We start from the raw sequence: 22,795 nt of genomic DNA on the forward strand, positions 1-22,795 counted from the left end.
TGGATTTTCGAACATTGATTTTGTATCTAGAAACTTTACTGTATTTGTTTATTGTTTCTAGTAGTGTGAAATTGATTTTTTAATATGGTGTGAGTTAGCACAATTACCTTTCCTCAACACACAGAAGATCAGTTGTATTAGCATCATGTAGTTCTGCCTTCTTCAACTAATTAGCAGTGCTAGCGCTGTTGTAAATCAAGTTCTTTATATTTGCGGGTTCCTTTCTTATATCTCTATTCTGTTAATGTTGATCTGTTTTCTATGCCTGTACCAATATCATGTTTTCTTAACTACTATAGCTTTGCGTTAAATTTTCATGCCTGTCTGTTTGCCTTGGTCTTCACAAGTACCTTGACTTTCTTGGCCTTTTGTTCAGTGACAAATTTAGAATATGAAAAAAAGTATTGTTTGTAAGTGGAATTGCAGTAACTTTGAGGAAGAATTAATGTCGTTATGTTGTTCTTTCTTTCCCTGAATTCATCATATTGTGGTCTCCTGTATATTCTTTCAGTAGTTTTATTTTTAAAAATAATGGTTGTACAAATCTTTAGTCAGATTGATACATAAGTACTTTTCTACTTTTCCACTGCTTTTTTAGGGGATATAAATGGTATTTTTTATATTTTAGAGGTGTTATATTGACATACAGTTCATTTTAAATTGATATGGTATTAATGTTGCTAAACGTTTTTATTCTTAAAATTTATCTGTAGGTTCTTTGGGGGCTTTCCTGAAAATAAACATATATCTTAATCATTCTTTAGGTCTCAGCTGAATTTTGACTTCTTAAGGGAAGCATTTTCTGATTAGACCCCTGTTATACAGTCTCACTGTTCATTGTAATTGGAGGAAAGGGAGTGTTATTTTTGCTTTTTATTGTCATCCATAATTTAAAATGTTTGGTAGTTCTTTTTCTTTTCATTCTTTCCTCTTTCCATCCTTTCTTTTCCCTTCCGTTCCCTTGGTTTTCTTCCCTCCCCACTTGCCTGCCTTCTTTTCTTCCTTCCTTCACTCCCCTCTTTTTTCCCTTTCTTCTTTTTTCCTTGTAGTATCATTTCCCTTCTACCTGAAGGACTTAATTTTTGTTTTTTATATATGACACATAGGCAAAATTATTTAAAGTCAACTTTTACTTGAGGATTTCACATGCTGTGATTCCTTCCACTGCCTACCACCTTAGTTCCTCCAAAGTTTGAGTCATAATTTTCAGGATAGCCTTTTTAAAACTTTGTTTAACCCACATTTGTCATGTCAGTCCACAGTTCTTTTAGTTGGGCTTCCTTGATCTCCTCTTGAATATGGACAAACTGATGACATACTTCAAAAATTTCCCACCTATAATCTTTGGGATTCAGTTTCTTCAAGCATTTTCCTTTAGGGACACTTTTAGGTTCAGAGTAGATCTTCCTGGTTTTCAATTTCAGACACCCTCTAAGTATTGAATAAGTTTCATATTCACCCTTAAGCTATTACACCCTAGAATAATACAGATCTTTGGAGTATATCAGTACCTAATATTTAAAAAAGTAACTGTTAGATGTTTTATGTTTTTAACGTCTCTGTTTTGTGGTTCTTTCCCACAGATTTACCATAGTTCTATGAGTAAAGCAAAGTACATATTTACTCTATGAAGCATTTATAATGATGCGGGTCTACAGAAAAAGCTCCATCAGGATAGACCTAAACTAAAAAAATATTTTGTAATGCACTTTTGATGGCGATGAATTCTTTTAGGCCTTGTATGTCTGAAATCTTTTATTTTTGAAAGATTTGCTAGTATAGAATTCAAAGTTAACAGTTTTTTGTCTTAGTACTTTAAAGATTTTGCCCCACTGTCTTCTACTTAGATAATTTCTGACAAAAAGTCTTCTATCATCTTTATATTTAGTCCTCTTTATGTAATGTAACTTTCTCTAGACACTTTTAAGATTTTTTTGGTCATTGGTTTTACATATTTTGATTATGATGTGTCTTGGTATAATTTTTTTCATGACTCTTGTGCTTTAGATTTCTTGAGCCTCTTGAAATGTGTGTGTTTATAGTTTTTATCAAGTTTGGTAACTTTTTATCTATTATTTCTTTAAATATTTATTTTGTTTCTGTTCTGCTTCGAGGACTTCAGTTACACATATATTAGGTCACCTGAAGTTGTCCCACAGCTTACTGATACTCTTCATTTTTTTACAAAATTCTTTTTCTTTCCCTGTTTTATTTAGGATAGTTTTTTAAGTTCACTACTCTTTTCCTCATCGTGCCAGTTATTCTACCTTTTACATACAAAATGTGATTATCTGTTTTAATGTCGTCAACTAATACTATCATCTGTGTCATTTCTGGCTCTCTTTCTATTGATTATTAGTTTTTTCCCTTCTCTCCATTATGTATTTTATTTTTCTGCTTCTTTTCAGGCCTAGTAATTTTTACTTGGATGCCAGTCTTTAGAAATTTTACCTGTTCAGTGTTATATATTTTTTGTATTTCTGTTAATACTCTTCACCTTTCTTGGGGGAAACAGCTGAGTTACTTAAAAGCTCTGTGATGTTTGAGCCTTTTGACACTTCCTTTTTTTTAACTTTTAAGTTTTGTTAGAACCACAGTAGCCTTTAGGGTTAATTTTTACCAACTATTGAGGCTGTACTCTACTGAGTCCTTTATCTATACCTTCTCCATTACAATGATTTTTCTACTTTGGCTTGTGGGAATATCTCTGTGTGACTCTTGGAGATTGTTTCCACTATTTGGTTTCCTAGCCTCAGGTAGTTTCCTCATAAGCTATGCTGATCAGTACTTAGCTGAAGACTCAAGAGAGATCCTCTTCAGATCTTAAGAACTCTCTCTTTGCAGCTAACTCCTGTCTGGTACTCTAGCCTTCTCACTCTAACCCTCTTGGCCTACCCAGACTCTTAGCTACTCTTCCTCATCTCAGAGATTTCTGGGCTCACCAGGACTCCCTCTCCCTGCATTACAACCTGGAAATTCCTTCAGTCTGTAAGCAAGGACAGTTGTAGGGCTCACATCAATTCTTTCTCTTCTCTCAGGGCTTATTGTCTTACAATGCTTGATATCCTGTATCTGAAAAACGATTGTTTAATGTATTTTATACATTTTCAAAGATGATTCAAGAGAGGTGGAAGGGGAGCGGGTCCCTACTACTCGATCTTGGTTGGAAGTAGAAGTCCTAAGATTTCATTTTTAAAATTATATTTTGGTTGAGAAGATGAAAAAGCATTCCTGATAAAGAGCTTTGTGTCACTATTCAGTGAAGGCTTGAATACTGTTTAAGACATTACATGATATGTAATACACAGAAATATTAGATCTTTTCTCAGCAATTAAAGGTCACTTGGAAAGAAACAAAACAGTCCAAGTCAACAAATAAATTTCAGTTCATATATAGAGTCATCATAGCCTTGATTTTATTTTACCTAAAGCAAAAAATTGGAAGATTTTCCTTGAATTCCCATCCTTCAAGATTCCTGAGAATGTAATAGACCTATACAGACAGTAGCCATTTACCTTCTCAGCTGAGGTAATAGTTTTACTAATTAGTATTTCTTACTCCCAAAGTCTGTGTTTTGTAGCATAGAATAGTATATTATCTCTCTGTTGTTTAATCTGGCTTAGTAAATTAAAGACATTATAGTACATGTGCTAATGAAAATAGGAAGTTTTTTTTCAAGGTCAGAATGCTAAGAGAGACTGCTTGAGTCATATGAAATTTTCAAACTTTTCTACTAGGATAAAGGCAATGTAGTAAAGCTGAAAGAATATGCTTGTGAAAGTGAAGGACCCTGGTTTTAAGACATTATTCTTCACTTTTTACGTGTATCACTTTGGTCCAGTTAGGTAAAGTCTATGACATACTGTTCGTATTTAAAAGTGAGGTCTTTAAAAGATTATTGGTTTACTTGAAGAAGCATTTTAGTTAACAAATATACTACAAAAGAAATGAATAAAATAGGAAATCACAATTAGAACATCACAGCAATAGATGCTACAGGCAGTATCCATGGATGAATACTATAATTAATGGGCACAAATTTAAAGACAAACATATTTTCATATTCTGAAAGTATTTCTTTCAAAATATGTACTATTTAAAAAGGGAAAATAGTAATTTACAGTGGAGAGAATTCACAGATAGACCAACTTAACCAAGATCAAGGTTAATATCACCTATAATAAGACATATCATTACATGCACTCATATTGGAATACATCCATCATATATGATGCACTTGAGAAGGACACATCACCTCTGTGGTTAGGTGGCTTTTAAAATCCATAACTTTATTCATGAGAAAATATCAAACATAGTCAAATTGCAGGACATTATACAGTGTAGTTATCACATCAGTGTCACTAATGACATCAGTGTTGTGAAAAACAGGGAAAGACAGATAAAGTCTGAGGCTGGAGAAGACTAAGGAAACAAAACTAAATGGATCCTGGAATAGGAAGACAGTGGAATAACTGGTAAAGTCTGGATAAAGTTGTTAAATTATTATCTAATTTCTTAGTTTTGATACTTGTACTATAGTTATATAAGATGTTATCACTAGGGAAAAGTGGGGTATATGGGAATACTAATATTTTTACAGCTCTTCAGTAAGTTTATAATTGTTTTCAAATAAAACGTTTTTAAAAAATGAGAACAGCATTTGTGGACAGAGCTTGTTAATATGTAATTGAATTAAGCTTTTCATTGGCAAGGACCTCATTTTCGTAACGTGTGACATTTGTTTCTCAAGAGCAATTTAGTTTTTATACTGAAAACATGTACAATTGACTCTTGAATAATGTGGAGGTTAAGGGTGCTGACCCCTGCACAGTTGAAAATCTGCATGAAACTTTTGACTCCTCGGAAACTTGACTACTAATAGTCTTTTGTTGACTAGAAGCCTTACCGATAGCATGAAGTCGATTAACACATATTTTGTATCATATATATTATATACTGTATCCTTATAACAGAGTAAGCTAGAGAAAAGGAAATGTTCAGAAAATCATAAGAGAAAATACACTTATAGTATTTATTGGAAAAAATCCGCATGTAAGTGGACCTGTGCAATTTAAACCTATATTGTTCAAGAGTCAGCTATAATTTTAAGGTGGGGTATAGGTGTTCTGATTGGTAGTGTTCTGTAAAGAAAGAAAGTTGAGGATCCCATGGTTCAGAATGTAGGTCTTAACCCCGCAGTTTTCAAACCCATGCCTCACCCTTAACACTTTGACTAATTTCCAAAATTTGGAGCCTATCTACTTGGGTTTTTCTGGAGAATAAGCTTTTGGTATGTTGTGGTTGCAGGGGCTAGGTATTACATGTGATGACTGTTCTAATTGACTATAGTCTATAGGGTCTACAGTTTGAGGGAAAAGTAAGAGATTTTTTATGATTAAGCAAGGTAATATATATATAAAGTGCTTTGAGCAGACATTCAATACATATTAGTACTTATTTGCACCAGGCCCACTCTGTTGGACTGTTCAGGCCCGTGTACTGTTCCGCTAACTCCCAAGTACATATTCCCATAGACTACAGTATAATTCTTCTGATGGTATTTTATGATAAAAAAGATACATGTGTTGTCTCATCATATTAAACTGTAAGTCTGAAATACTATCAAAACAACTTTTTTTTTTTGAGAATTCTAACGAGAAAAAAATTGGAGAAATGGAAAGAAAATTGTTCTAATCTCCTTATCTGGTACTTTTCATAGTGTAATATTCTAACCACTGAAGGTTTTTGGTAGTCTATTAGGTATTTTGGAAGTGGTTATCAGTTTCAGTGGGAAAAGGCATAAAACAATTTTTATTCACATGTTTCAGAAATATAAAATTTAACATTAATTTTTACAGAATTCCAGTACTTTTTAAAATACTTATTTTGCTCATAAAGTTTTTGCATGTGCTGTAAGCACTTCATTGGTCAGTTAGTGTCAAATAATACTCAGGTAACGGCATGCATGGAGTTAGATGAGGCCACATTCATGTTATGGACCTACTCTGTGCCAGACACTTGTTCCAGATCCTGTGGAGACAGAAGTGAACAAAGAAAAAAATTCTTTTCTCATGGAGCTGACATTTTAGAGCATAGAAAGACATTAAACAAAATAAATAAAATGAGTTTCTTGCTACATGTTGATACATGTTGTAGAGAAAATTAAGTAGGAAAGGGGCTAGAGAGTGCCTAAGGGGTTGGAGAAAAGGGTAATGTAATTTAAAATAGAGTAGACAGGGAAGTCCTCCTAAGGTGACTCAATACCTGAAGCAGGGTGATTAGAGAGCATTACTGGAGGATAGTCAAGTACAAAGTCCTGGAGACAGTAGTATGCCTTATGTGTTTGAGAAACAGCAAGTGGAGGCAAGTGTGGCTGGAACACAATAAGATAAGGGGGAAATGGTAGGAGATTAGAGGAAACAGAGGGTAATTTCACTAAAGCCTTGGTGGCTCTATTCTCTCTTGATTTGTGATGTTCCTTTATTCTGAGCATCAAGTGGATAAAGTATGTAAGAAAAGTATACATGTAATATCTAGCACTTCACATAGTAGGTGCTTACTGAATGTTTATTCAATTAATTTAAATTGCAAGATGTATAGAAATATTTTAAAGGTCCTGTGTTCCCTTGCTGAAGGAGCACTTCATTTTTAACTGCTTCATATAACATAATTCAAGATTCTGCTCTTCCTCTATATTTAGTTCACTGTCTTAAAATATTTGCCATCTCAATAATGTTATTGAATAGATGTTATCTTTAAGAATCTATTTTTATTAACCTTAGTATTCATAATAGTCAGAATCTATGTTAATCAGAATCATTAATTTACTTTTTATATTATAAAACAAGTATTTATAAAAGTGAATAAATCTCATTTAAGTCCTCTGTTTAGATTGGTTTCTTTAAAAATCTTTGTTTTTCTCTGTCTAGTTTGATTAAAGTTATTTTAATTGAGGAGTTCTTTTTTTTTTTTTATGAGCTGAACAGTTTTAAATTCATTTCTTTCCAAGGAATATACTTATACCAGAAGTTATCCCTGGTTTTTAAAAAGCTCACTGGTCTGCTTTTAGGAATTAAATATACATCCATATAGTCTAGTTGTCATTCTGCTGGTTGATGGTGTTCATGTATACGAGAGTCTTAGATTTAATGCTGAGTGCTTAGGAGAGCAAGAAAGTATACAAGGAGTGGGTAGGCAATTTTTAAATGTATTGTCTTAAGACATTTTCATGATGGCCAGGTAAGCCCTATTCTTTCATTTTCTGGAAAAGTGTGAAAGTTTATAGAAAGCTGTGTGTAACCCCTCTTCCCCCATGCCCTTTTTGATGAATACTTTGAATCAGTCTGAGAGAGGATTTTGGGGTTGGGAAATAATGAAGATGTGAACCAGGGAGTCATAATATTGAAACTGGACATTTAGATCTTTATAGCATAATTTCCTTATTTTTCAAAGAGCAGAAGAATCCCATCGTTTATCATGTTCTGGTTGGACTTCTTTCTTATCGTTTGCTGGAGTTTGAACTTCAGAGCTGTGGTGTCAACCCTGCTGTAGTATCTCAGGGGAGCTCCTAGTGTGGGGCTGGTGCCATGGCTCACCCTCCAACCTTTCCTTCTTCACTTCAGCCTCCTGCTCTGAGCTTTCCAATCCCCAGAGTAGCAAATGTTGAAAGAAGTTGCCCAGGTAAGTATGTGGTGGGAGAGGCTGGGGGAAAATGGTACTCTCATCAGTATTTTGAGGGTGGATGTTGGGCCAATTTAGTAGTTATTTCGTTAGTTTAAAAATGTTCCTTAAACACATATTTTTCTTATAAATCATTAAACTTAAAAGTCTGGTGCTCTGAGATATAATTTTACTTCTTAGATGTGAAACAGGGAAAACCTTAAACCGAATAAACCATTAATGTTGTAATGCAAATGAAGGGTGTTAGGTGTGTATGTGTGTGTGTGTGTATTTTATATTCTCCACATTGTATAGCAGGACCAGAAAACTCATTTTCAGAAAAGAAACTAAGAAAAAAAATTGGAAGACACAAATCTGTACACTTAAAATTTTGATACATGTAACTTGGTCTCAGAAGGAGGCAAGTTTTAGATCGCTTCCACTAGCTTTAGACATGCTGTTCTTCTATTTGCCAAGATTTTAGGCAGGTAGCTATATTTTTAATATCTGCAGGAATAGAAATTTCAGGCATCTTTTTCTTTGACGTCTAAACAGGAAGACTGGAATATTTCTACCTATCTCTAGGTTTGGGGTTAACAAAAATAAGTATAGAAGCAGTTGAAGGCACAATATCTGGGACAAATTCGGCAAGTATTTGAATGAATAAGCTCACCTGTGTATAGAATGCCAACACTCCTGGCATCTGCTTGTTTGTCTTCTAATGAAAATTGTGATCTAACATCATAGATTTGGTTTTTCAAATGAATGATTTTTTTAGAAATAATTTTGTAGCAGTATAACCCTGGGTCTGCACTACTTTGCTTACTAATGCTATCCTTTTTGGCTCTTGACCAAAAAAAACCTTTCTTGCCAGAAAGCCTTCAAAAATTGATTCTTTAGTTCTTCAAGATCTATCATGTATAATTCCAATCCACGGGATTTCTAAATTCTTTTACGCATAACAAGACATTCAAAATTATACCCAGGAAAAATAAACTTAATATAGCCTATGATTGCCAACATTTCTTCAGAGAAAGTGTGTCATGCTTAAAGACACCAAGTATTTGGCATTTGCAGGTCTCAAAATATTGAATTCTGAGCAGTTTATCTCACCTTTTCATCGCTTAAGTTCTAGATTTGCTTTGTTTTGTTTTGTTCTGCTTTAATTTACTGGGAGCCTTGTAGAAATACATATCCCCTAGCAAAACAGACCGTACATCCAGTTTCTTCTGCATTCCTTTCCTTCCTCCCTCTTTATTAGATTGATCCCCACCCCTTAAGGATTGGTTTAAGATATTCACCCTCATTAAAAATTTCCTTTATGCTCAGAGGATTTGTTTTATATCCTAAACTTACAGGTTTTCTACTGTTACATGTCCTTCCACTTGTATTTTATAAATTTGTGTCTTAATATTTAAAAATAAAGTACTGCTTATTTTAATTTTAGGGCTTATGGTATGAGTTCACAACTCTATTGCTCAGAAGGCATACCAATTATAGTTGGTTCTTTAGTTGGTATATGACTGTGTGCTTTTGTCTTTGGGTTAGCACTTTTTGAATTGTTAAGAGTATTGGTTTTAGGATGATGCACTTTTAAAATTTATATATTGATGGTTCAAGTTTGAATCTGTATAAGGCATATTGATACAGGTGATTTTAAAGGTTTAGAATACCACAGAATCTGTTTCTTGAATTCAAAACGTGCACAACATGGTCTTCCTAGATCAAAGTCAAACTAATAGAGGCATTTAGATTTTTTGTTAACAATCATTAGAGAATTTGTAGATTTGGGGCATGCATTTTAAGAGATGGTTTTTGGGAATATCATTTGAGTAAAACAGCTTCAGACCCCAGATTTCAGTAAATGGCCTTTGGATTAGGAAGAATGATATGTTCTCTTTTCTTTCTTTATGTGCCCTCTTCATGTTTTTCTCAGATACGGGCTACCCTGTTTTCTTGGATGAGACTTTTTATAAACTATTCTTATTACCCCTGGAAAGAACTCTCCCTACTCCCCAAAATAATGATTGTGGATGTGTTCATATAAGTAGGTCCCTAGTTTTCTGCTGAATCATATTTCCAACCAGGGCCATATGTTTCCTGTGCATCTACTTGTTAACTGCCCTTTTTGTATTTATTAAGACTTTTATTGCTCATTTTGGGGGCATTTGGAAAACTTTGAAATGAATTGCTTTTATTTCCATGCTATTGATTCGTGTTGATGAGTTTAGATATTCTACCTTTAAAATTTATCTAAACCGTCACTTTCCTTAGGTCCATTCTAAGCAGATTTATAAACTATCCATTATATATTTATCATATTGTAAATATCAAGCCACAATATTCTAGAACTAGTAGGACTTCAGGAGTAATAGTGCTTCTTACATGAGGAAAGATCATTTGTTCTTTTTCTAAAGCTTTCCACTTATTAAGTTCTTTGCTCTTCGAGAAAGTAGATTTTTTTCTATCCATCGTATGTATGCTTTTCTTTCTTATTTAAGCTCATTTTGTTTTTTAGTGTTCTTCAGTAATGAAATAAAATTGGGATTATTTATGATAGTTGTGAAGCATGATTGGTAGCTCAGAATGCTATTACCAAAAAATACTGCCAAAACAAATTCCTTGGGTTATAAATAGTTCTAGGCTGTAATATTTAATATTTGAAATAAGAAAAAACTAGTTTCATAGAATGTGGGAGTTTTGACCTATCAGCTCTTCCCACTAATGGGCAATAATAATAAAACCAGATTGTCTTCAGATATCATGGCTTCTCATGAGTTGTTTCAAATGTTGATTGACTACATCTTGATAAAGGCAGATAAATGGTATTGGCAGTTGGCTGTGATTTTTATTAATTAGTTTTTGCCTACTTTGTAGACAACAGAGAACTTGTATGTTTGTACATGTGAAGTGCTTGCTGGTAGCGAATGTGGAATTAGGAAGGAAAAGTAAGCAGGAAGTCAAATTCTGTATTCAGCAACCAGAGTGTATTGTGGCACTCTTTATCCGTTATAATACAAGGTGAGTTCAAACTCTGTTGCCAGACGTAAAAAAATTGTCTGTGGAAAAGTCTTCATACTTTAATGTTTTGAAATAGTTGATTTTATTATGGTTCATATTTATCAGCATGTTAACAGTAAACCTGCTAGCTACATTAGAGAATCCATAAGAAAAAGTTGCCATTAGGGGTTTGTTCTTCTAAGCCAGTTTTTAGATGTATCCTACATATGTAATGCTACGATGTCTCTTTTAGTAGCTTGTAATGAAATTTAGAGTTTTGTTATAATCATCCTAATTCCTTGAAGGATTAAATGTTCTCTATATTTAGAACTTAAAAATATTATTTCACTTGGAAAATGCAATCAGTAATTACTTTTTAATTGGTATAATAATGTTCTTTTAAGCACAATTTAAAAAAAATGTAACTTTCTGTAAAATAGATAAAATCAGTCTAGTAGAGACTGACTTTTGTTTCACATGACTCTAGCCAGTCCATTCTCATTCTTCTGCTACAGAGATCTTCGGACATACACAGATATTTGATTGTGGCATTCTCTGCTTACCATTGTTCACCACACTTACCATTGTTCACCACAAAATAAGCGTGAGCACCGCCCTCCCCCTTTATTTTGCCCCTTACAGCTTCTCCCATCATGAAGCTTACAATTTGAGGAGAATACACACATTCAATGACTAATTCTATGTGTGGGAGTCGGTGTACTATAGTGGCTAAAAAAGGTGGGGGGTCTAGCAGATTATGTAGGTTCATATCCCATCTCTGTCACTTATCAAATATGGAATCTTGGGCACATCAAATCTATGGCCTTGGTCAATGTACCCAGCTTCTCTGGTTCTGTTTTCTCATCTAAAAATGAGTACTATATAGTAAATACATGAGAATTACATTAATTATATAATTATTACAGTTGTCCCTCCTTATCCACAGTTCTGTTTTCTATGGGTTCAATTACCTGCAGTCAACCATGCTCAGAAAATATTAAATGGGAAATTCCAGAAGTAAACAATTTATAAATTTTATATTGCACACTGTTTTGAGTAGCGTGATGAAATCTCAGACTGTCTCATTCCTTCCTAGACATGAATTATCCCTCTGTCCAGCATATCCACACTGTATTTACTACCCACCATTAGCGACTTAGTGTAACCATCATGGTTATTAGATGAGTTTTTGGAGAGAGAGAGAGCTAGCATATTTACTTAACTTTTATTACTGTATATAGTTTAATTCTATTTTATTATTGTTTATCTCTTCTTTGCCTAATTAAACTTTATCATAGATATGTATGTATAGGAAAAAAACATTATGTAGGTTTTGGCGTACTACTTAAGGTTTCAGGCATCCATTGGGGATTTTGGAATGTGTCCCCCGTGGATAAGGGAGGACTACTGTAGTAAGTAAATTATGAGGATTGCATAAATAATACATTTTTAAACATTTAGATTATATTGCTTGGCACATAGAGGTTAGTAAGAGTTATTTCTTACTACAATATAATAATTATGATAAAGTATTTTCAGTGACTGTAAATCAGGGGTCCTAATTTAGTGTGAAAGTTTCAAAAAATGGGAGAAAGTGCATTCTAAGTAGAAGTATCAGGATATGCAGAGGCCCTGAAGTGGAAAAGAACTTGTGTTTGAGTAACTGAGGCATGGCAGCAGTTTAGTGGTGGCAGGGGACCTTTGGAGAAAGTTAAGGTCAGAGAAGTTACGTAGGGCCTTGTAAGCCTTATTATTGATTTGGCAAGCTGTTGAAACATTTCAGTCAGCAGGGCCATAACAATTAAATTTTTATTTTAAAAATACACTTTGGCTGATACGGGAAAGATTTGAGGGGAATAAGTGGATTAATAAAGACCTCTTTGGAGGATACTGGAGATGCTTGTGCTAGGAAATGACAGAGAAGGAAAGATGGATGATTTCAATAAGTATTTAGAGTTAGTCTGATCAACTCGAGTTTCAGTTGTTGGAGATCACAGGGGTTACATGTGGCATTTTTCAGAGGTGGTCATGAATAGGCAGAACTGAATAACCCATGTTAAGCTGAAGTATAATGTTTGTGTTAGGTTTTGAGATAATTACTGCTTAAAAGTTATGTTAAGGTTATGATCTCAGGAAACTTGATTTGTATCCTCTAGGTAAAGAGCATTAATGAGATATGAGAACAAGAGAGTAACAAAGTTGATATAGTGGTTATTTATATGGCACCATAGTAAAGTGCTAGTCAAAGGAAGTTTGGCTTAGTTCATCACCTAGATTTTTGTACCTGGTTTTCCTGCCTATACTCTTACCCTCCTAACCTGGCAGAAGTCTAGCCTACTTTTTTTTTTTTTTTTTTTAAATCAGCTATCATTAGACATCCTCCCTCTTGGATTTATTAAAAGTTTTATTGTTTCCTGGGCTTTCTCTCACTTCTGAGCACTTGTGCTGCTGTCTGTTATACCAAAGTTTGCTTCTACCTCCCACCCCACACACTTGTATTTATTTTAAATTAAGACTTTGTTCACCTAAACATTACTTATTTTACAGTAAAATCTTTCAGTCTGTTTTCTTCAAAGTTAGATATTCCCTTGTGTTCCCAAAGCACCTATACAGATTTTTATATTGTAATTATTTATTACAGATCTGTCTCCCAGCTAGAATGAGCTTGTTCAAGACTTGGGGCTGTTATTTCGTTTTTGTCTTAACACAATTCCTGGCATAATTCATATAGTAAACCCTCAGCATGTTTGTTGAAATGCAAAGGGAGACCAGTCAGGAGGTTTAAAAAAATAGTAAATAAAACTAGTCCAGAGTTTAAACTAACATGATGATAGGAAGAATGGTAAAAATAGATGTGAAAGCCGCTCTGAGGAAAAGATAGAACTTGATAGGTGTGTAGAACAAAGCAGAAGAAAGTAACTCAGGAAATCAGTTTTAAAGATTACTGATTTAGGTTATTAAATTGTATTTCTCTGGTAGAAATGTCTAGCAGCACTTTAAAATATGTTGCTAGAACCTTGAGTTAAGACTGGACATAGATTCCGAAATCAAACTACGTTGGTTTGCTATAAGGAAGAGGACCACTCTGCCATGGGATGTGTTTCTGTCCCCTGGGAATAGGATTTCATGCATGAGCCAGCATTTGCCAGCATTATAGAGAATAAATGGGTTTCAGAGTAAGTTCCTCTTTAGAAATTTATGTAAAATTAAATATTGTTCTGTCTTGAATATGATCTAAATCTTTTTTAAACCCATATTTATCTCTTTATCTATACACATACACACATGCATACATATATATTTTCAAGTTTTATTTATAAAGTATCCTGTTTTTTTTCCCCTGGCCATTTAAAAAGCTCCACACCTTGCCTCTTATTTCTTATGTTCTGTAATTGCCATTCATTTTACTTGGATCAGGGGCCACTTCACCAGTCTTTAAAGTTGTTGATTAAAATTATCTCAAGTTTGGGGATTCTTTTTCTATGATTATTCTGATTTACTGCATTGGTCTTGAAATACTATAGTTAAATATTGAGAATATCATACCTTAAGATTTCCTAGCTAGTCCAAGTTAAATAATGAAGTGTGTACACACACACACACACACACACACACACACACTTTCTGATTAGTTCTCGTGGAATCAAAGGGAAGATAAAATGTCTTTATTAAATTTTTTAGATCTGTGTTCCAAAAAATCTTAAGAAACTTTGCTTTTGGCACACACATATGTTGTTCTTTAGTAAAATCTTTTTATTTTTTCTTTGTTATGCTATCTCGTATGAGAGTCGAGAGTTGGTCAGTTAACAAAGCAGATACAGGTTCTTGATATGTTTGCTTGAAAAAAGCTGACAAATTGTATAAACCAAAGATCCTAACAAATTTTATATGTATTAATATAAAATGAAGTACGATTTATTTTTAAATCCCCATTTACCAAGTTGACTTTAATAAAAATGATATAACCAGTCATTTTGATGTATTTCAAAATAGTGTTGACATATCTCTTTGAAATTGATAAAAATTAATTTCTAGATTCTTTTGATTTCTATTTATTCTCTTCCAGGAGGTAATGTTATACTTTTACATTATCATCTATCCATCCATCTATCCATCCATTAGTGTCAGCTCTCCTTCAAAATATATCCTTTATCTAACCATTTCTAATCACTTCTACCACTGCCATCATCTCTCATTAGCCTTTTTCCCTGTCCATTCTTGTCCCCTCTTTTGTTCAGTTCTTACAGAGTAGCTGTAATCATTTGGTGTATATATATGCCAAATTATGTCAATCTTAAACTGCCTGCAAACCCATCTCACATAGAATAAAATCCAATGTCCTTCAGGCCTTCAAAGCACAACATGATCTGGCTCCCACCAGTACCTCTGACTTCAGTTCCTACCATGTTCCACTAAGTTTATGCTGCTTGAGCCACACCACTGAGGATCTTGCTGTTCCTCTATATTGAATACTTTTCTTCTTGTTATCCTCCCTTTCTAGCTATCCTAAAATACTTTCCTACCCCATTTTATCATTATGTATGAAATAAAGGAGCAGCCATTTAAAATTAAATGAAACTAGTTTTTATGAAAAACTTACTACGTTGTCTTTTTTTCCTTTCTGATATTGCCATAGATCAGAAAATTCTTTCTTTCATCCCAGTACCTACCTATCTCTGGACTGGGGTTTGCATTTGCAAAGCAGAGTATTACACTATTATCTGTCTTTGCTTAAGTCATGTAAGAATAATTAGTATTTTCACTGATGTGTAATTTGTATTGAAGCACATAAAACAAAAATGACAGTTTGCATATTTGTGTTTTTTTTCCTCTGGCTCGTGCACATACACACAGTGAATCTGGTATTGATGAAACATTTCTGTTTTCCTTTGTGTGAGGCATTTCTTATGTTTAGTTTTGCTTTCAAAACAGTAAAACCTCTTTGCACAATATTAGCATGAAGTTTTTTATACAAATTTAATTTTGGAATTCTAGGAGTCTACAATTAGTTTTGAAGATGTTATACAAAAATTGTCAAAAGACAAGTTTATTCTGTATCCATTTGAGTTAATTTATGGGTGTTAAATTTGATTAGAGATACTCTGGTACTGTCCTGGAATTTTAATGAATTCTGTAAGTGTCATGTCATTTTTTTCCTGTATCCTTTTTTAAAGTAGAGCTCAGTAGTGTTGGTCCTTTAAAGAGAATAAATGTATCCTTGACTTTTGCAAAACAAACATCTAAAATAAGATATGTAGAGTCTTAATCTGTAGATAATAAAGTGCTTTTCTTCTGTCACTTTTTCTAAAATTAAACTGACTGCGACACACTTCTTTTTCCTGTTAGAGTCTACTTAGGGGGTTGATGGATAGGCATGTGGGTGGGATACTAGTCCCTGAAATTACATTCGGAATGACAGAATAGCTTTTATGAGATTCGCCAGGAAGTCCACTGCCCAAAGGTTAAATATGTTCAAACAAATTATTGCACCTTTTAAAAATATCTTTTATTTTTAAGGTATTTAAAAATATCTTTTATTTTATTTATAAAGAAATTAATAGCCCAAAAACATATAGTAAAGCAGTGGTTATATTCTCTTTCACACTGTTGTTCATATTTAACAGAGTAACTTTTTCTCGGACTTCAACAGGAAGAATAAATATTTGGGTTTTCTACAGTTTTAACAGGGAATTTAAGAAACAAAGCAGTTATTAGCATGGGTGCTTTCAACAAACTTGCACATCAAATTTGGCCCTTAAAGTCTATGATATTAGTTCACTATGTCTACTGATAAATAGTAGTAACTACAGTGTTTCATTTAGAAATGAGAAAAGAAATTGTTCATGTCTTATTTACAGTGGAAGAAAATACCCTTTCATAATGAGTTTACAAAGCAGATGTCAAATTTGATGTTTTCCCCAAAAAAATTTTTGTGAAAAGATGTAGTTGTCACCATGAACTCAGTTCTTTACAAATCTCCTATCATGACTGTTCAGTTTACTTTGAACTACAAAGTACTCTTGGGAGGAAGACACATTGACCTTAAATAACCTCAGTCTACTGATAATTTCGGAAACTTTCCGGAGGTAATCTTAAAGAAATTACAGGTAAAAATTAGCATAGGTTTAGTAACTATTTTGGTGTCGACTCAAAACTGTTAGTGTTGTATATGGTAAAGACTTAAAAAGCAAAAGAGTAAGCAGGTTGCATAATGGAGATCATAAATTTACACCAAAACGATGAGAAAAAATTACTGTTATATGAGTGGGTACTTGTGGCTTGAGATGAAATTCCTAGTATGCCACTGCACACTGACTCAATAAGTGCTATATCTTAATAAACTTAGATTGTAAGTGAAGATCATATACTCTACACTCTGGAAAACATAATTTAAGAAGTAGATATAGTAATGACAAAGATACTAATATTGAAGGTGTATATAAAGGTTTTGAATCATTAAACCCAAACTTAAAATATCTTTGTATCAGAAAATTATATTTGGAGTTGCAATTTTTTCAAGAGGAAGTGCTATTTTAAAGTAAGTGGAATAATTGCATAAGGCAGACTTTAAATTTCTCTTCTTACTTTTAGAGCTGGAAATAAACATTTAATATTATATTGTTATAGTCAGATTTTTGACTTTCTCACTAACCATTAGCCTTTAGTCGATCTGTTTCTTTATCTTAGCAATGCTCCCTTCGTTTTCTGTTTTTGCTTAAGAGTAAGGTAAAGTTTAATATTTTCCAAAATATTATTCTTGATAAAAGTAATATTTTTGTTTAGGTGACAAACAGCATGTTTGGTGCTTCAAGAAAGAAGTTTGTAGAGGGGGTCGACAGTGACTACCATGACGAAAATATGTACTACAGCCAGTCTTCTATGTTTCCACATCGGTCAGAAAAAGATGTAAGTTAATCAGTTACATTGTGTGTACTCAATGGTGTAAGCCTGTTTCTCTTTCTGGTTCCTGAGAAGCAGTATGTGAACTGCGGAGTGCTGTCTTTGTTTGAGTGACTATGTCTTAAGTACATTGCTAGGCCTTCGGGATACCAAGATGAGCCTAAATTCTAATGGGAGATAAAGTGTTCTATAATTCTCAAGTTAGGATATGGTAATACTGTGGTAGGAGGTACTCAAAGAATAAATGGAGTAAACATGGTGTTCTAGATAATCGATGTGTGTGTGTGTGTGTGTGTGTGTGTGTGTGTGTGAGTGAAGTATCTTATTTTTATATTAAAACACATAGTATAGAAAGCAGATTTGCACAAATTTAAAGATACAATGGCAGGCTTCAGTGAAACTTTACCTTTGCTATATAATCTTCTGATTATAATCCTAGGCCTCAGATAGGAACAGCATCTCTCGTATATTCAGTTCTAGAGATGCTTTGATAGAAAAGTTTTTGAAGAACTGTATCCAGAACATGGAAGATGATACAGAGGTATGAATTAAATGCTTTAGAAAGATAGTAGTTCAGTAATCCCATTAGGAATGAAAGGATTTAGGACACAGCCAACTCATAATTAGCCAATTGATAAAATATTTTAAATAAATTCTGTTGTTATTTTCAAATTCTGGTAAGCTAAATTATACACTGTACATTAAATCTTCACTTAATGTCATTAGTAGGTTCTTGGAAACAGACTTTAAGCAAATGACATAATGAAACCAGTTTTACCATAGGCTAATTGATAGAAACAATAGTTAAGCTCCTCTGGCATATTCTGTTCACAAAAACATCACCAAATTTCTAAATAAAACACTTCTAATACTAAACATTGAAATAAATTTGAGCTATATATACATTTAAGAAAGATTAATAAGAACGAGAATTATTTTCCAACCTGCTTATTCTAGGTTAGAGTCGAGGTTGGCGAGAGCCTATCCTGGTAGCTCAGGGTGCAAGGCAGGACCCAGCCCCGGACAGGATGCCATTCTGTTGTAGGGTGCACTCATACGTACAACATCCATCCACACTTAACTCATACTGGGACGATTTAGATGCACCAGTGATCCTAATGTTAAAACATCTTTGGGATGTGGGAGGAAACCAGAGTACCTGGAGAAAACACACACAGACATGGGGAAAATATGCAAGCTCTGTAGTCAGTGGTCCCCACTGGGAATCGATTTACTTTTTTCTCACCAACATTACAATGAAACATTAAATGACATTATTTGAGGACCTGCCGAATACTATAGTCAAACCAGTTGCAATCTTGTATTCTACCTTTTTTACCCTTTGAAATCTTTATAAACTTGCTATTCCTAATTTCTCTATCTTTATAATAATCTACTGTAGTTATTAACCTAATGAGATTCTTAATAATTTTTAAAACAAAATTCTATGATATGTAACAAATGCCCTCATTTTTCATTAAAGTTTATGATTAGTAAATCACTTTTTCTGTCTTTTAGAATTTCAAAAATTGGCTTAACTTAGGTTTAAGTTAGGATTTCGGTGGTTTTTAAAACTTTTCCCCCATTTTTGTGTTATTCCCTTTTATTTGTATTTGAAAATTGTGTCATTTTGGCAACAAACTATCAATCGCGGTATTAGGGCTCTTCAAATTATGTGTGTTGGGCTTTCTTTATAATTAGTATGCAGTTTAACAGCTCATAGAATAATGCCATCCAATTAATTTTGTTATATTACTGTTCCAGCTATTCGCTCTTTGATGTAAATTATATTTGTTTTTTACACAAGTTGCTATTTTTAAGTATTGATCTTGTAGTTAAAGAATTTGGGACGTCTTTCTGGTAGCATCACTGCAGAAACTATAAAACTAATCTACCTGTGTGTTACTGTGATTGTAGTACAAGTTAAGATTGATGGAAAAGTGGCAATGGACTGTTACTTATCGATGAAAAGCCTTTATTCTGATAAGGATAATATGAAACTTTCAAAAGTTTCATGAATCTGAAATAAAGTATGTGAAAGAAATGAATGATAGGGTTGTCTGTCTTCTAGAGAGCAGAAATACTACTATATGTTAGAGTTTTGTAGTCAGAATTATTTACATCCATTCACATACTCACATATATTGGTTACCATTCCAGTCTAGTTGTTTGTCACAGAACTAACACAGAATAATTTGCTTCAAAAAACTTTTTTTTAAAAATGAGTCCAGAAGGTAATAAGACATAGGAATTAGGAATTTGGGCTCTCAAGCAGTACAGGTATATGTTTGGATTGTTGCCTGTTAGCAAGAACTTCTCCACACTTCAGTTTTCTCATCTGTAAATGGTAATAATTACATATGTAGTACCTATTTATAAATTTTTGCTGTTGCTGATATTATACAAATTTTAGAAAATATGCATGAGGAAGAAAAGTATTTATAATGTGGATAATCAAGAATAATTTATTGCTAAGCATTTTAATTTTATACTTTACATTTTTATTTTTTTTAATGTTATTTAAATCTCTGGGACATATTGACATATTTTCTATTAGAAAGTTTGTGGCAATTTTTACTTTACTTTATTAGCGCTCCATTCCCTCAAGAATGCCATCTACCTTTAAGTCTTTGCCAGTAAACAAAAGAAGCTCGTTTTAATGTACAGTAAAACATTGCTAAATTTGTGCGCGTGCGTGCGCGCGCGCACACACACACACACACACACACAGTGATGTGTCTTTTCATGTAGTTACTGGCCAATTGTATTTCTTTCTTTGTGGATTACCTATTTTTGTGCCATTTTCTATTTTTCTGTGGTACATAAGTTATATGATTTAAATGGTTTAAGGTGTGAATGTTATGCCAGATTCTCCTTTGCCGTGAATATTCAGTTGTCCCAACACCATTTATAATTAGATCACCAGTCAGAAAACTTCCACAAAAGACCAGCTAGTAAATATTTTAGGGTTTGCAAGCCAAGAGCTAAATAAAGGATATTAAGTAGGTATTTATATAACCAATTAAAATGTAAAAAAAACCAAAACATTCTTATTTCATGCACCCTATAAATATAAGCAATGTGCTATATTTGGCTTTTGTTCAGTAATTTGGTCTCCCCTTGGTTAGACCATTTATATATGGCTAATTGAAATTTCTTCCTTAGTATATACTAATGTTTGATGTATTCTTGGGCCTGTTTCTAAACTCTTTTGTTCTGTGGCAGAACTACAACATAGTTGAATTGCTGTGGTTTTTAGACAGTTTTCACATCTTAGTCAGATAAGGTCTTTCCCATCTTTTATAAAAATGTTTTTGACTATTGCAACATTATATGATGTTTACCTTCTTTCAGGAGAATATGTGTATTTTTTATTCCTTTTGTTCTTTATGACTTTTAATAAGTAGGATTTTATGGTTGCCATTTTTATTACATTTTTCCGATTGTTTTTTTACTGATCTATAGAAAAGTTTGTGTATATACTTAAAACCAACTACCTTACAGAAACTCTTATTAATTTTTGTTCATTGGGAATGTAGATTCTGGAAATCCTACTATATGAGTTTATATCTCAGCCACATGGTTTACTAGCTATGTGTCTTTGGGCAGTTTCTGTGTGTCTTTGTTTTCTCGTCTATAAAATAGGAATCATAGTTTATGACTCATGGGTGTTTATAAGGATTGCATGAATAACTCTGCAAAACTTTTAGAAGACCAGGTAGAGGTAACTGATAAATAAATACTGCTAGTGATATGAATAACAACATCACTCTTTCAATTGCTTCTCTTGGGTTTTTTTAGGTATAGTTGTGTATATCATCTGCAAGTAATGATTATTTTGTTCTTTATAAACTTTTGAAGAGAAAAAATTTTTGAATAATAAACAACTGAGATCATTTTTAAATTTTTTCTCTCTGGGAACAGTGAGAAAATAATTTTAAATTGTAAATTACAGTAAAGGAAAACTGGGCAGTAGTTGAGGGAATCTTTAAGCTAATATCAAAAAACAAAACAAAACAAAACAAAAACACCAGTTTTCTGATTAACTCTGTTCATAGAGCATAAAATGTAACTATTCCTTAGTCATATACATGGTTGTAGAAGTATCTGAGAAATTGTTCTTTATGAAATTGTATGCTAATTAAATTGCTAAGTAGTTCTTTAGGTTACTACTTAACTTTCCAAGATTTTTTGAGAGATGCCTGTATGTGTGTATGTCTTTCTATAGAATGCTAAATTTGCTCTTTTGAAATATAAATGTAGTTTTGTAAATATTACATATATGCTACTTAAATGTTTTCACAAGACTTAATAAATCATAGGCAGATATAGGCTTGATTTCTTTTTTATCTTAATTATTTTCTTTTTGGAGACCTTACAGAAAACAATAAGCATTCATATAAGCCATGTAATTGATGACTCGAGTTTTTTTAAAAAGTATATTTGTATTTTAATTGCTAACATATCTTCTAATTTTACAAGTCTATGTACTCACATGATGATTCTTAAGCATAATTATTTTAGAAGGACAAACATGTGAGTACCTTTTTTCTTATTTTAATATATGCTGGAAAGACATGAAATGTGACACCTGTTCCTTACTTTTAAAAAACTCTTAAAACTGTTAAGAATAGTCTACTTCCTTATTTTGAGAAGTAGCAACCAGTTTGAATTCATACCTAGCTTTCATACTTGCGTTAGCCTACAGCAGGTATGGCAACCAGAATTTCTCTCATTAAAATCTAGTATAAAATAAGGATACTTTCTATCACCATTGTCATTGTCATCCTCATAATTAGCATTTTAGTGCTTTCTGGAATCATGCTGGGCTGACTTTCCAGCTCATTGAATTCATTCTGTATCAGAACCTTAGCACTTTCATTTTTCAGATCTTCACATGGTTCTCTCTCTTTCTCAATACATCCAGGTAGCTGCTAAAATATCTTACTTAAGAAACCTCTCTGATCTCTCTTTTCCTAAGTAGCCTTGTATATACTATCAATACTCCTCTCACTATATCCTTGTAAATTCTTTCTTGCATTCATTGCAACAGTCATAGCTCCTATCTCTACCTGAAAGTGCATATTCATTAAATGTTTATTATCTTGTCTATTCCACTAGAATTTAAGTTTATTAAGGACAGGACTTTGTCTAGTTTACTGCTATGTTCTTAGAACCTGTAACAATGCATAGGACATAGGAGGCTCTCAGTGAGTCTTTGTTAAAGAAAGGGAG

At 33.1% G+C, this 22,795-nt stretch overlaps 1 protein-coding gene and 1 non-coding gene across 9 annotated transcripts in view; one reads left to right on the top strand and one right to left on the bottom strand.

The window, feature by feature from the left end:
- CNOT2 (CCR4-NOT transcription complex subunit 2) overlaps positions 1 to 22,795 on the top strand; it is a 102,665-nt gene that overhangs the window by 42,282 nt on the left and 37,588 nt on the right. For 5 of the 8 annotated variants that reach the window (XM_039866001.1, XM_039866003.1, XM_039866000.1 and 2 more), the window contains one exon: positions 17,444 to 17,566. The exons of 2 other annotated variants lie outside the window; for them this stretch is intronic. In XM_039866001.1, the coding sequence (XP_039721935.1) occupies positions 17,444 to 17,566 (123 nt within the window). Of the gene's footprint in view, positions 1 to 7,623; positions 7,682 to 17,443; positions 17,567 to 22,795 lie in introns of all 8 variants that reach the window. One more of the 8 variants, XM_039866002.1, reaches the window with a different exon arrangement.
- On the bottom strand, positions 1,558 to 1,686 carry LOC120605167 (small nucleolar RNA SNORA18). Its single transcript, XR_005653540.1, has one exon. It is a non-coding gene; the product is annotated as a small nucleolar RNA SNORA18 (small nucleolar RNA).

The sequence above is a fragment of the Pteropus medius genome, unplaced genomic scaffold, assembly GCF_902729225.1.
Source record: "Pteropus medius unplaced genomic scaffold, Ma_sr-lr_union100, whole genome shotgun sequence".
Lineage (NCBI taxonomy): Eukaryota > Metazoa > Chordata > Mammalia > Chiroptera > Pteropodidae > Pteropus > Pteropus medius.